Below are 15,871 nucleotides of genomic sequence, written 5' to 3'. Positions count from 1 at the left end.
TGGCTCCCGTATATCGTCCCGTCCGGCCTCGGAGTATATCCCTTGGCCTAGCACGGGCGAATATTCGCTTGGAACCTTGCTGGTGAGTCGGACGACCTCGATTCATTAGCATATCTTGTTCCTAGCTGGCGTTATTGTTGCTGTAGCAATAAATGCCTGTTTGTGTCAGCCAATGTGTCGTTCCTTTGTTTACTCAGAGCAAGGCCCGCCGTGGTCAACGTGCGCTCGGTAGCGTACGCGATCACGGGGTGGGGTCCGGGCGGCTTTGAACTGTGTCAGCCACGATTAAGCGGGGAGAAACTATTTATCCCCCCAATTAAACCCCACAACTTCAACAGACATCAGAGTCACGGGGGAAGTACAGTAGCACTGCTTTCGCAGTAAAACAAATGAACACAAAAACAAGGCTATTTTCGCAGTAAGACTGCTTGCAAATGACGTGATAAACAAGAAAAGCGCAGTAGCTCATCATCTCCACTAAGCATCTACTTATTTGCTTCCACACCAAAACTCTGTTGCTAGTTAAAGTGTCATATTTGATACCCTAGGAGGATAATCTACCAATTTAATTTGGCTTTTTAGTGTGTTAGCACTAGAGCTTCCACTCAGCTGCTTAGCCACTGTCTGTGAGGTCCCACTGTGTGCCCACTGGCCTGTCTGCAACCTGCCCTAGGTGGCAGGTGGGCCACCTAGGTCATGTGATGTTGAGACGTTTTCACAACTTGCCCACTGGATTGTGAGCAAACTGCCCACTGTGGCAGGTCACAGCTCAATTAATGATTGACTGTGAGAGGTTGCTCGGGAAGAGTGACCTAGGTCTCAACGGTGGCAGCAGCTGCCATCGCAAGGCAGTGGCACAAGCACATGGCACAGGCACAGGTTATACCACTGCACCACTGTGCCAGGAGTGGTATGGAGACTCCCAGGGATCTTTAAATGTATAGTAGAGAATGACCCATTCTGCATATGTAGGCATTAACACATTACTGCTATCGCATTATACTGTAAAGGCAGAGCTTAAGTGTCCCCTCCAGTGAAACCGAGACACCAAAGCTGAAGTGAAAACTGAAGTGCTAGCGAACCTAATTGACATTTAGCCTAACCACACTAAATCGTCAGTCATTTTTTTTAGTTCACAGTTGCTTTAAGTAGTACTGTACAGACTCCAAACTTTGGTCTGATGCTCTTGCTTTGTAATAATGCGAAAGATGTTAATATGAATCAATTTCCAGGTGGAATTTTCCTATGCATGGTAAGAATTTACAATTTAACTTGCCCTCTGATACTGTTTTCGTTTTTGTATTAACAGCCACACAGTGGCTACGATGTCAAAGCTCACAGGAGGCATACAAAAACAGCATAATTACAGCTGCTTCTTCATTCATTTTCATTCTGACCCTTGGGGCAGGCTGATGTACGATTTGTTATGAGTTAAAATGACAAACTGTTTTTTTATGCCTCACTGTTCTTTTATGCCTCATGTGACTTAGGCTAAAGTTTGGCATCATAGCCTCTTTTGGCTGTACAAGCTGAAACCAAAACAGTATGGGAGAAGAAACTCAATTGCAAATTGTTTACTGGGTGTAAGCTAATTCCACACGGTGATCCACAGATACCTTACGCACCATTCCAAAAAAGGAAACATACAACAAAAAATTAAGTGTCAATAGCTCTTAATACTTTGCTGCACCTTAAACAGTAAACAGCAGCTGATAGGCTCTCGAATAAAACAGCTGCTACTAGATTACAGTGGAAAAGTCTAAGACTGTTTCCTTTACACCTGGAATTTTGCAAGAACAGAGTAGCATGTTTAAAAACACATCAAAACTTGTTAAAATTTTTACTCATAAACAAGCAATCACGCAAACGGAAGAAACTAACAGTTACACCAATATCAGGTTTCACAGCAATGCTCAACTTGGTACATGTGAAAGGCTGGCTGGCAATTGCAATAACTCATAGCCGGGCGATTTCTTTCAGTGCATGCGCAAACAGTGCATCCAAATTCATATCAAGTGATTTACATGACTTGAAACATGGATTGTAGATTGCTGAGTCTAGTTTAGCAGCTTATTTCTAACTTGTGCAGCACTCATAACAGACAAGAATACAAAACCTCAAAGGACTTAGTGGAGTGTGCATCCAGATCTATATCCCAGAACACTCAGAAAAATAAAAGGCAAGTACATTTGCACCTTCAGCATGCAAGAACAGCTCTGTTTTTCAATGACATTTCCAAGTATAATGAATGTCACCTTATTCTCCTCCTTCACTGGAATGCCACGGAACCTTGAGTACAGCCTCAGATGCTCCTTGGCTGTGAGTTCATCGTAGAGAGCATCAAACTGGGGACAATACCCAATGTACTGTTGTGCCTTATTCAGCTCACGTGAGACACTGCAAGTAATGTGGAGCACCAATTTAATCATTAGCAACGACTGCAATATAATAAGAACAGAAGAGAAAGGATGTAGCTTAAACCAAAATCAGCTGAACTAACGAACACCAACAAGACTATGCATTCTATGCAACTAATGAACCACCCTTCATGCCACACCATGAACAAAATATATGACTGTTTATTGTAGTGCTTAACGTATTCTTCAATCAAAGGGAAAAAAATGCGTTACGTGGTCAAAGCAAACTACATTAACTACCACAATCGAAACTTTAAAATGAATTGGAGCTGATCAAAATGCAGCCAAACAAATTATGTGTGAGCATGTGGCTCACAGCTCACAATATTGCTCCAGCTCTCAGAAGTCACAGAAGATGTATGTAGGTGTGCTGAGCATAAAGGGCGCAATCTGCAGTGCATCTTCTGCCACTCCTGCCAAGGTGCATTTTGCTGAAAACAAAGTGAATTCTCATCCCAAGTTTTCTGACTTTGCCGGCCGGACAAGGCCGCTTGGGAGGGAGCGCAGCGAAAAGCTCGGGCTAAGCAAGAGCAAACGCCGCGCTTGGGATGACCCAAGAAAAACAGCGCCCCCCGGTCCCCTTTCTCCTCGGGCCACCATAAAGTGCCTCTTGAAAGCCTTGAAATATCTGTGACTAAAAGCAACAGCACCAAACAAGATGAGGATGCAAGGGACAAGTGCATCCAACTGCATTTCCAGTTTACAACTGCTCATTTTAGAAACTGCCCGAACATACAGCTACTAGCACATGAGGTGCCAACAATACCGCATCCCTCCGCATGCCCACCAGTGTTGTTTGTAATGGCTAAATTTACTAAGCATGCGCAGGAGCTCTGTTTAGCTTTTATCAACAACATGGCTGGGTATTTGAGCAAGCCTTTAGGTGGCATGGCTGCATTGTGGACAAACATGGACAAGAGGGGAGACTCCACAAAGTGCTGACTTCACCACAAAGCGCTGCTGGTGAAGTCGGCGCTTTGTGGTGCCTCCTCTCTTGTCCATGTACGTCTTCACGCTGTGTGAATTAAAGCATGAAATACCAACTCGCCCAGCAACTGATTTTGTGCATTGTGGAGCTGGAGGCTATGCTTTTTCTTAAAATGGTAAGGGACAGAATGGAGAAACAGGTGTTACTATATCAAGCTGGCTAGCTAAGGCTGTGTTTTACCCTCATTGTTGCCATTGGGTAAAAAATTTTCTTTGTTTTGTACTAGCCATGTGCAATATATTCACTGATGCCATTCTGCTGTCTGTGCACTTCATATGATGTGACTGCCACTGTTAGAACATAACACTGAACATAATTTTCTGGCCACTCTCATCTGAAAAATGTAAAAAATCAGAAGGTTTGAATCACATAATTTCTATGTACATAATTTCTAATCAATGTTTCATAGGATGACAATGCAAGTTTTAATAATCATTTTCCTTGTTCTCTCTGTTACAAACTCATATGCTCCTTTTATAAATCGCCACATTAAAAAAAATCTCAGTTATCCATACACTGAAAATAAGAGCTAGAAACCATCAACACTGGGGACTGCTATTTTATAAACTGGCATGACAAGAAAAATACCAACTTCTGCTGCTTAGCGAGACACCAAGGATGTTTTGCTTGGCTGAACCACTCACTTGTTTGTGCTCAAATTTTGCAAACAGGCAACAATCTGCGGTTAGTTTTGTTTTATACTAAACTGATGTGGGGTACTTGCCTGATTCAATCAAATTAATTGAAAGTCCTCATCATCTGCAGTTATGCTGAACCAAAATAAAAAAGCTTTCATACAGACTGTTCCAATAGCGACATCTCTTGCCTATAAAAGAAGTAAGCACTCTGCCTGCAATCCATGAAAAGGCTACAGTAAAGACGCAGATGGCACTACTGGTAGCCTCTACAAAAGTTAGTTTCCTTTTCTAGTTCAGCATAACTGTAGATGATGATGTCTTCCAATTAATTGCGATCAAATCAGGCAAGTATTCCACACAAACACAGTACAAAACAATGATTACGGGGGTGCTTAATTTAATTATCATTACACGTTGACAATGCATTAGCATTAGGTGTTCTTCATGCTTTTCATTGTTTCTCTTCTACTTCTTATCTTCTTTTCATGCTTTCTTTTATACTTTGCCTTTTTTTTTTGCTCATTAAAGGTTCTTAGCTCAACTTTGCTGAGCAATCTGTAAAGCAACTTTGCTGTGCTCTTCACAACATCATTCATAGTCACCTTCATTTTTGCAGAGTCATGCATCATCATTTTCATTCTTACTGAGTCATTCTTAGTCATTTTCATTTTTGCAGGGCAATTCGTGGTCATTATTAGTTATTATCAATTTTACAAAGTCATTTTTTTAGGAACGTTCTTCCCACTGCAGTAACCTTCCAGCCTTTCCTTTCTCTTCCCCTATAAGTAGAGAGGAGGATTTCTCTCTCTGCACTTTGCCATCTGCCAACCATGGAGATGGAACATGTACACAACACTACGGTGCCGGACATTCAAATTCAAATTATTTTTTTTTTTTACTTCAGCCATTAAACTGGCTGCCAAATGCCACCTCTGCGAAATTTAAGCATGAGTAGGCCCGCAATTCAGCTGAGAGAAGCATTCTTGCTGACAGCGTAACACAACAAACAATGGAAAAGAACACATACATAGTGCTCTCGATTGAAATTTATAGCAAAAATACATAACATATAGCATACTAAGAAAAAAAAGAAAAATGCAGGCGTGGTTTGCACAGGCATTTTTGTGGCTAACAACAGATGACAATGATCATGCTTTGTCTAAGAGAACTGTTCGGCGCTACAGAAGCATGACTGATGCAAGCAGTTCCACTCTTAGTAACATAGTAAGCTTCTACAATCTCTCTTGTGTACTGACCGGTGTGCTGAAACAAAATTTTTGTATCCTGGAAGGTAGCTGCATACAGGCAGCTTTACAATGAGCTGACGCTTGCAACTGTGCTTGCGTTTTGATCAAATTCCTGTGCTATTTGAGTGTCACATTATCTGGCCCACGTAAATGCAGTTACTGACAAGAAAGAGGGGTCTCATACATGACGCCCTTTACGCAAGGCACAAAACATGTGGCCGTTTTATGGCACATTTATCCTTTCTTCTATCTCCTTTTTTTCTACCAGCTGCACACAACCCAATGAACTTGTGTGAGGCAGAAAACATCACATGCTTGTTTCATTGCTTGACCACATTCCTAGCAGTCTGTGTAGTAATGACAGAGACTGCCAGGCTTGTGAAAGTGGAATACCCTTAGGTTTTTCTTGAGCAAGTTTGAGCAGAGTTGTTGCAGTGGGTGGAAGGTGTGACACTTGGGTGGAAAGAAACTTGCACACAGCACAAGAGGTCAACAGTTATATACCATGCATGCATCATGTGTCCCATGGTATCAAGAAGTGAGGTGGTGTTTTCTGCCCCATGCAAGCCTATTGGGTTGTGCACAGCTGAAGAAAAGTAGAAACAGAAGAAGTAAATAAATGTGCCATAAAACATGCGACCCATTTTGTACCCTGCACAAACAGTGTCGTGTATGGATCCTCCTTCCTTGTAACTGTTTACGTGTACCAGATGGTGTAATGCTTAAATGTGTTTAAAGAGCGTGCGAATTCAATCAAAGCACAGACATAATTGCACATGCTGGTTTATTGTAAAAAATGCCTATGTGTGCCTACCATCCAAGATACAAAAGTTGTGTTTCAATTGACAACTGTGCATGTTGGCCCATTAAAAAAAAAATGCCCATGTGTGCTTCTCTTTCAGGATACAAAATTTCTGTTTCAGTCGACCTTCTAAGAAGATTGTAGAACCTTACCATGTTACTAAGCGCAGAATTGATTTTGTCAAGTCATGTTTCCATAGCTCTGACCATAACTGAAGTTGTGTGTTTAGGCAAAACCAGATCACTGCCACCTTCAGCTGTTCGCTACAAAGAATGTCTGTGCAGACTGCTCTTGAGTTTCTTTTTTTGACAACCTATATTTGTTTTTGCAACAAATTTCAATTATGAGTCAACGCTGTGTATGTGTGCTCTGCCATCATCCTTCATTGTGTCAGGCTGTAAGCTTCAGTATGAATGTTTGCCAATTAGCCCAGCATTCTTGGAGTCTCTTTGAGCAACGCAACAGTTGGCATGAGGAAGGGTAAGGGGAAGACAAAGGTTTTTCTACTTCTTTAAAATTAAGTGCATTAAGGATGCTTTGCAGCTTCATCTTACTAAGTGATAAGCTATCTGCATATCACGTCTTTTTACTGATAAATCACATCTTCCTAAAAAGATTAGGCATGATGTAGTAACTAAGTTAGTTTTTCTTATCTGCAGATAGATGATGCAACACATGATAAAAGCCAAGTTCCCTCCAATTCCTTGTTTCCCATATCCATTCCAAAAGTGAAGGTAATTTGAATCTCACATTTCTTTAGCACAAGTGCAAAGCAAGCAAAGTTGACAAGTTCTAAACACTATATAATCGCCTGCTTATTTTAATGCTTCGCAGCTTCCAAATAAAAGATTTTGTTATCAGACACAAGTTACTTTTTGATTTCCCCCGACCAAATAAGTGTCCTTAAGCTCAGGAGCACGGACTGTTGGGCAAGTTGGTGCATTGCAAACACGTACAAGCGCACAAAAAACACATGCACAAAAAACACACATAAGCGCTCATGGTGTCTCAGTCTCCTTCTTCGTGTGTGTGTGTTTTTTGTGCGCTTGTACGTGTTTGAAGTGTCCTGTAATTGTATTTTTAGTATTGTTACCAGATAATCGGTAAAAATCTTGTGCAGTAGGCACTCTTGTCAACTCTTTTTAACAGATGGAGCTACTTTTGCAGAAAACTGTACGACACGTAAGACATTACTCCACAGTGAAAAGCCTCCTTGAAAAAGAAAAAAAAAAGCTTTTATGAGCTAAAGATTAGCTATTTACCTGTATCCATTTAGAAAGGCATCTCCTGATGTTATCTCTGTGTCACCTGTTAGCATTTTGAATGTTGTTGATTTTCCAGCACCGTTAACACCAAGAAGACCAAAGCACTGAAATAAAAATTAAGACAATCAATACATTTTCACGCACCACTCTAAAATTTGGGCAAAATCACCAACTTCAGGCTCTAATAATCACAAAAATTGATAGTCTACCTCGCCGTCGAGAGCAGGTGTAAACATGAAATGCATTCCAGGAAAGGTATAGCGCAATCTAGTATAGCTCATAGATGGTGGAATCCACACTTGGGTACTGGTCAGGGCTTTTCGCTGCAGAATATGTCCTCTCGTTGCCCCTTGTGTTCATCAAGCTGAACAACTTGCTTGGTCTCCCTGGCACGACTTGTGCCTGGGCCATCTGCCACTTTTTTAGCCTGACAGGACGCTCAGCTTCCTTTACTGCTTTTTGTGCTTTACATACCACCACATTCTGCTGCTTCCCTCTATCCGAGCAGTGCACTCAGCATCTCTTGCTGCTTTCACTCTTTGACATGTCACTGCGATTGCCTGCTCTTCAGTCACCTTGACAAACACTCACAATGCATGGAGCCACCGCGATGGCTCAGTGCCTCTGGTGCTCAGCTGCTGACCCAACAGACGCGGGTTCAATATTGGCCGTGGCAGTCGCATTTTCATGCGAGGCGAAATTTTAGAGGCCCGTGTACTGTGCGATGTCAGTGCATGTTACAGAACTTTCCGGAGCCCTTCACAATGGCATGCGTCATAGCATGAGTTGCTTTGGGACGTTAAACCCCCATAAATCAAATCCTTCATATATAGCTTAAAGAATGGAGCATTCTTTAAGAATGAAAGAGCTGCCTTTTAATAATTACATGTTTCGTTATTCATTTTTTGTTCACACTGCTTGAGATAGAAATGTTCTGCCACCCAGTATTGCTAAAATTTAATCTATTCATGCATTCTGCCATTCTTTGCATGTCCAAAATCTGTGTTACAAATTTTCTTAATCTTTCTGTAACCTCTATGCTGTAATGCCTGCAGAGGTTGTGCAGTTATCTAATAAATAAATAAAAAATAGGATGTAATGTGCTGCTGTTGCACAATGCCTTCATTTCATACCACAGTATCAGTGTTAATATTGGCTGTCAATGCTCTTAAAGTGGTTAAGTACACCAAATACTGGTTGTGTGTTCTTTCTTTGAACTGGAACAGTACCCAAGACACAAGTGCAGATTACCACATGAAATTTTCCTGCGCCCAGTAAATAATTTATAATTGCATTCTTCTCCCATGTAGTTTCAGTTCTGGTTTCAACAATCAAACAGTGGTAATGACACCAGCGATGAGGTCACATGGGACTTGGAAAAACTGCGTTATACTAATAGATGTTTTTTCATTAGTTGTCATTTCCGCCCATGAAACAGGCTGGCATAACAGTAGGAGGAATTTAAATTAACAAAACAGCTACTATATTGCAGTGCTTGTATGCATCGTGTGACCTCAACTCATCTATGATGCCATAGCCGCTGTTCAGCTGTTGAAACCGAAACTAAAACAACATGAGAAAATAGATTCAGTTACAAATTATTTAGTGGGAATAGGCAAATTTCATGTGGGGGTCCATGAATACTAATTTTTTATGCACCATTCTGAAGAAAAATAATGTAGCAAAAAATTTGCTGCCCCTCATAATGCATGGCGTAAAATGAATGGATGAACGATGATGAAGATAACGATTTTCAACACATAGCACGAGACACTGCCAGTAGGAACGCACCAAACAAGAGGCTCAAGCGATGGTGGAGTGATCTAAGGCATCTGAAAATGAAGCTGCTCTGTTTGGTGCTGGCACTGATTTGAATCTCATTCACAGAAGCTTCTTTTTCTGCTGACCACTATTCTGACAAAAAATAAGATAAGTTCGGCCTTATGTTCGCCTTCAGGTTTCCCACAGTCTGGACGATGTTCACCTGAGTTTGCTGAGAATGGGAACTAAAACCATTTCATGCTTGCAAATATGCTCCACCATAAATACACACTTAACATGCTCTTTTTGTCTCTAGTCACCAAAACATTACATATCAGTTGCTAATATACTAATGCAAGACAGACTGTTTAGACTAAGCCTTACATTAGTATATTTAGACTAAGTCTTGCATTTCTTCAATGGCATTCTTCAATGGCAATGACAGAACAGCCTTTGCTTGTTAGTATGTTATTGTAGAAAGCTAGTCTATGTATTACTGTGGTGAAACACTGACAAGGTAGTCAAGATACAGCAGCAGAGGCCTACCAATCTCAACTGTACGCTCCACTTCTCAGAGCAGCTGAAGGACATCCCTTGTCAAGACTGCCTTCACAAAAATAAGCTCTTTTCGCAAAAAAGCACATTACCAGCCTTCACTTTGCTGCTGTCATCAGTGCTTTTAGCAAGCTCTGTTAGTTGGCTCCACATTTCCACAACAGCAGCAAGTGTTCTATTGAAGCTCCACCATCTGGTTGCAATGATAAAAGGTGCCTTCTGTATATCAGACTCAAAGAAACCATTTGATCCACAAATATTAACTTATTTTTAATATAGCTTACTGAGCTGCTCAAATAACACCCCACACCTAGTCACCGCTAATAGAATCCAAAACATTACATATCAGTTGCTAATATACTAATGCAAGACAGACTGTTTAGACTAAGCCTTACATTAGTATATTTAGACTAAGTCTTGCATTTCTTCAATGGCAATGACAGAACAGCCTTTGCTTGTTAGTATGTTATTGTAGAAAGCTAGTCTATGTGTTACTGTGGTGAAACACTGACAAGGTAGTCAAGATACAGCAGCAGAGGCCTACCAATCTCAACTGTAAGCTCCACTTCTCAGAGCAGCTGAAGGACATCCCTTGTCAAGACTGCCTTCACAAAAATAAGCTCTTTTCGCAAAAAAGCACATTACCAGCCTTCACTTTGCTGCTGTCATCAGTGCTTTTAGCAAGCTCTGTTAGTTGGCTCCACATTTCCACAACAGCAGCAAGTGTTCTATTGAAGCTCCACCATCTGGTTGCAATGATAAAAGGTGCCTTCTGTATATCAGACTCAAAGAAACCATTTGATCCACAAATATTAACTTATTTTTAATATAGCTTACTGAGCTGCTCAAATAACACCCCACACCTAGTCACCGCTAATAGAATGTTGGAGACACACACAGCATAACACAAAGGTAGTACAGTAAAAGCTTGTCACAATAAACCCACATGAACCAGAAAAAAAAAAAAATATGCCTGTTGTATGTGGAGTATGCTCCATGCAAAGCAGCAGAAGAGGTACAAAAATGAAAGAGCCTCCTACAATGCAACTTCATTTGTTATTTTGAAAAGAATTGAAGGACTGCCTCAGTCGCTTAAACGAACCTGCAGTAACTTTCCAGTGCATTTCCAGTACGTAGCTGTAGAACTTCAGCGGAGCATTTGTCTTGCTGCTCTATATTCCTCAATTATCTCGACGTGCTGAATGACATCACTTCCCAAGACACAAGATTTTTGCAACACAACTTCATGAAGCTTTAGTTATCACTTAAAAAAAAAAAAGTTGAGTGATGAAGGAATGATGAAGGAATTGCTCAAGGAAGATGATCTTATCCCCTCCCCCTGTATAGATGGCAGCGGGTGCTTGTGCAGCTGGTGTCCTCTGACACTTTGATGCATCTTAGCTAGCTACAAGTGGAAGATGCAATCCACTGGTTCAGCGTAGAGGCAGCCTCGCATGCGTTAATGACGGAGTTCGCATTTCTGTTAGGGCTCGACACACGACAGGGAAGTGGGCTCCACTGTAGGAAGCTTGCTTGGCGAAGGGTTGTAATATGCCACAAACGGCCACTGTAAAAAAATGCTCTGGACTAAATTCCACACCAAGTTCAATCTGCTGCAGCCAACAGCCCATTATAACTATGCCCAACCGAGCCAGATATAAAATGTATATGTCTCAGACAATATTAATGATACCGTCCCTTATAAGCAGATGTCCACTGTATTCGGACCCACAGCAATGAGCGTTCACTATATCAAAATGCCTCAACTGTGGCATCGTCCACTATATTGTCACTAATAAAACACCAACCCTTTAATAAAGGCTGTACAAAGCAGCTTACAGTTCTGTGATATTAGTACTAAGTCATGGTAAAACAATACCTCCCCCTTTGGAATCCTCAGGCATAATCGGTCGACTGCGAGGTGCTTGCCCAATTTCCTTGTCTGGTATATCTGCATACACAAATGAACAAAGGCATGAAATTTACCAGCCACATATACCAATAAAAGAAAGAGAAAAGAAACTATCTTTGTGAAATCTGGTGAAAAATTACCTTTGTTAGGTTTACAAGGCATAGCGCTGCAGAGTCTGTCTGACCACTGAGAACTCGTTTTCGTTCATTTTGAACATCCTCATCTTCCGCAACGTTGAGAGTCTCAGGTACGGTTACTTTTCTGCAACAGATAAACAAAATATACATTTTGCTAATGCCTCTAGACAGAATTAGGGCTCTGTAGAAACCAGATCAGTGGTACGGACATGATAATAAACACCTATGAATATCACGTACATTGCAATCACTTCAAGTCAGCTGCATCTATCTGTTTTGTGCATTTTGACAAAAAAGTGTATTGGTAATGCAGCACGTCAGAACGTTTGCAAAAAGTTTTGATGAGTTTTTCAGACTGTTTCACTCTGCGTCTGTGCTCTGTTGCCTGCGGTGCATGTGGCCCATTCCTGTAGCTTTTGATGGATATCTAAGTCTGCTCGTGGTTCCACTTGAATATTGTGGCCATAAAAACAGCATATGAACAGAACAAAAAGACATAGGAACAGAACTTTATAAGCACCACTCACAAACAATGAAACACCTTGATGGAATGTGCCATGCTAATGAGAGAATTGATTAAACATCCTATTTAAAAGTGAGCACTTGTTCTATCACGTCTTCTCTTTCTCCAATTAAGTTATTCTCGGTTTTCTCAGACGATTACTTAGAGCCTTCTGGTGCTGCATTGGAAATGGTAAAATGTTTTTTTTATAGAATAATAAGAAAATGCACTACATATACTACCCAACTTTAAAATGGACTTGTTTGCACAAGAATCCCATTAAATCATTGCAATTCTCCCTCCAAACCATATGCATGTTTATCTTCCATACGCCTGGTGAGTTATATGCAGTTTTGAACATAACAAACTGGAACACACTGGCAGATTTAAATTTTTAATCCTAAATGAGTAATACTCCCCCCCCCCCCCTCCCACCTCCCCTCCCCCCACCTTCTTTCATGATTGCCAGCTGTTTACTTCTTTGATAATTTTTTATAGAACACTGATGCATTAAACTTTACTTCCTTTTTTTTTTGGTTGATCACAGCAACTGCACAAAAAACAAACTGAGCACACACTGAAAATGTCACATATGATGACATTTATATCACTGATGAGAAGAGATTCTTCAGGTATCTAACAGCTTTCAGTACAAAGATTGTCAGTGCTGTTCAAATGAGCCCTGTGAACTCAGAAACATAAGCAAAAAAAATTTTCATTTCAATACCGGCTGCACTGTCAGCATTTACTCACTTTGGTTTCAGGAAAAAGTTGAACTCTAAGAGTAGAGTGAGCACCAAGAACAGCATTCCTGACAGTGCCATCGCCAAAAGATTTCTAGTCACCAAGTCCCACGCAAATGGCGATCTCATCCGGTCATAACGACCTGCAAAGCATGATTTTAGTCAATCACAGTCTAGCTTTCTACCACATAACATCTTGCTTTAATGCAGAAATGACGAAACATTTGAAACAGCAAGCAATTTGCAAAAGTAAGTTACCTGTCTTAAACAAGAAGAAATTCTGATATTCGTTAAAAGCGATGTCCATAAGTCCTCGTCCAAGGCAATAATTAGGAAACATAAGAAATATAGCCTTGAGTAAGTGATGAACTTCCCCAAGATACTGAAAAAAATGTATGCAGAAAGGTTATACCACCAGAATGTAAAGAATACAAGTAGCGTTTATTACCAAGCACAAGATAAAAGGCTGATAGACTATATTGTCAATATAATCAAATGTTCTAGTGCAGGTATACTTAGTGTACAAAGAAATCACACAGATATGTAGGAATGGGAAAAATGACTGAGTTGAAAAAGCTAGGGTTTTCTTTTCCATGCCTAGTCACTGCAATTTGAAAGGGCACCCATAAGCATCACTTATAGTCCAAGAAAATGTAAGTAACAGCAGCTTCCCCACACAGTCTCTTTTACACTAAAGCTTTTCGACAAGAATGAAGCAAGCCATACAGCATCATAGGAGAAGACTTCAAGCAAGAAGCTGGTCACAATACAAGTGATTCCAACAAAGAGGTTGATCACAATGAGAAAAATATAGGCTGTGCTTGGCTCCTTGAAGACAAACGATACAGGATACATGACTGGTGTAATTGACCACCTGAAGAGAACAAGAAAGAGCAATGTGATAGGGTACAAAGCAACAGTCACAAGAACACAAATATCAGTAAGCATTTGCCTGGCTTACCCATACATAAGAAATAGAGAGAGCACGGCTGGGAAATTCTTTGCCGACGTGTACGCTGGTATGTCAAAAATAAGAAGAATGAGAACGCAGCATGTTGCAGGAACAACGTAGCTGCACTGTAACAGGCAAATGAAAATAATCTTATTAGACACACAAACTAATAGAGATATCTCCACATGTACAGTACGGTCCACATTTAAAGGAAACATGCGATCGCGTGGGCTCCCCGCTTTGCAAAGTGCTGCCGCAAGAGCCGGCGAGGCCCATTCTCATGCGCTCTCGGTGGCAGCGCTTCGCTAAAAGCAGAGGCCACGCGATCGCAAGTTCCCTTTAACAGTGGACCGTACTGTACATTAATGGGAAATTCAACAGTGAAGCAACTTACATTGAATAACACTGAACACAATAAATAAAAATCTATACAGCCCCTCTCGGTAAAAGAAAGACCAACTGGAGCCGACTGAGACAAAAAACTACTACAGGGGCCTATTAAGATGCAAACCTAATGCTAAAATCTGTTGACACATGATGTGTGATTTAGTTAGAATGAAAATACTCATTGCGCGGGGCCCAGGTAACTCTGATGGGCCTAGATGACTCCAAGCCCACATAGCACAGTTAACCTAGCAAGTACTCTTATTCTTAGGAGCCAAGAACAGAAGTACAAGGTAGAAAAAGTGTAATTATAACTTTTTTTGAGAATGTTTAGTCCTATGTGTGTCAGGCTTGTGGCTGTTGAAGTGTGGTTTATAATTCTGTAAAGTGAGAACATAACCTGAGGATTTCATGTCAGCATTCGTTTGACCCCTCAAATAATTTCTAAGTCAGCGTAGTCATCAACTCTAGGCAAATTACAGCTCAATGATTTACTCACAATATCCCAGAAGTAGTTTGCCAACCAGTACACCACAGGGTTAACACCACTGACAATCTGCAAGTGCTTGGCCTTGGTGTAGCGCTCGTAGACAAGGAACAACACAAAACTTGCTGGCACAAAGGACATTGCAACAATGATGAATATGGCAATCAGTACATCCGTTCCTTGTAAGCTGAAAAGAACAGTACAAAGTGCACAACATAATCAGTAAATTAAAACATCTGCTGTAGCTTAAAACAAAGCTAATTATTAGTCCCTTATTTAGCTCTTAATAGTGGGAATTTCATTCTTTAGACCAACCTAATGCAGAAGTGGATGTGCTGTGTAACTGTGCAACTTGTTTGGCACAAAACCTGCACACCCTTGATAAGGTAGTGCATAGCATTCCAAGTCCTTTGTCATGATTTGGCGAATTTTTGCTAAAATTAAACATGACACAACTTCAGCCATTGCTTCTGTTTTTCTTTTCATGTAAGCCTATTACCGTATATGCTTGCATAATGAACCCACTTTTTTTTCTAGAAAAGTTGACATCAATATGGGGGAGGGTTCATTATGCAGGAAAAAAACTTCCAACAGATTTTTCTGGGCGAGTCAAAATTTCATAAACGTCCGCCCGCCCATTATCAGGTGCCCACCAGAAAATTTTGAGCAAATTATTCACTTTATTCGCAGCATCTGCTTTAAACCTTATAGATAAAAAATAACAAGGAATCAAATTTGGGCTATTTTTTAAAATGTGTCACACATACATGTCAATGGTGTGCATGTGTGCAAGTGTGTATGTGCACGTGCTTGTGTGTGTGTGTGCACACAGATACATATACATTTATTAAATTTCTAAAATTCCTGGGCTGTCTGTCATATCCTACAAATGAGGTGGACAGAGATAGTTGGCAGGCCCCTATATTTAGGCATAAAGTCAGATGCTGAGGAAGGTAGTGTGCCTTTGAATCGCCAAGCTAGCTTCAATGACTGGCCACATGCTTGGGTAGACTAACAGTCCTCTGAACTTAACCCAGTATACCAAGCATATGCCATAGGTGTGCAACAAGTACAGACTACC

At 40.7% G+C, this 15,871-nt stretch overlaps 1 protein-coding gene across 1 annotated transcript in view; it reads right to left on the bottom strand.

Moving 5' to 3' along the window:
• The window catches only part of LOC144114980 (ATP-binding cassette sub-family A member 2-like), a 146,463-nt gene that overhangs the window by 22,236 nt on the left and 108,356 nt on the right, over window positions 1–15,871 (bottom strand). The window contains exons 36-44 of the mRNA XM_077649061.1: window positions 14,803–14,977; window positions 13,929–14,044; window positions 13,694–13,841; window positions 13,226–13,349; window positions 12,978–13,110; window positions 11,726–11,846; window positions 11,553–11,624; window positions 7,355–7,461; window positions 2,256–2,397 (exon numbers count right to left, since the gene is read on the bottom strand). Coding sequence (XP_077505187.1) covers window positions 2,256–2,397; window positions 7,355–7,461; window positions 11,553–11,624; window positions 11,726–11,846; window positions 12,978–13,110; window positions 13,226–13,349; window positions 13,694–13,841; window positions 13,929–14,044; window positions 14,803–14,977 — 1,138 coding nt within the window. The remainder of the gene's footprint in view (window positions 1–2,255; window positions 2,398–7,354; window positions 7,462–11,552; window positions 11,625–11,725; window positions 11,847–12,977; window positions 13,111–13,225; window positions 13,350–13,693; window positions 13,842–13,928; window positions 14,045–14,802; window positions 14,978–15,871) is intronic.

This window comes from Amblyomma americanum, chromosome 1, assembly GCF_052857255.1.
Source record: "Amblyomma americanum isolate KBUSLIRL-KWMA chromosome 1, ASM5285725v1, whole genome shotgun sequence".
In the NCBI taxonomy this organism is placed as follows: domain Eukaryota; kingdom Metazoa; phylum Arthropoda; class Arachnida; order Ixodida; family Ixodidae; genus Amblyomma; species Amblyomma americanum.
Note: the sequence above shows the minus strand (reverse complement) of the source record. Positions and strands in the feature narration are given on the sequence as shown.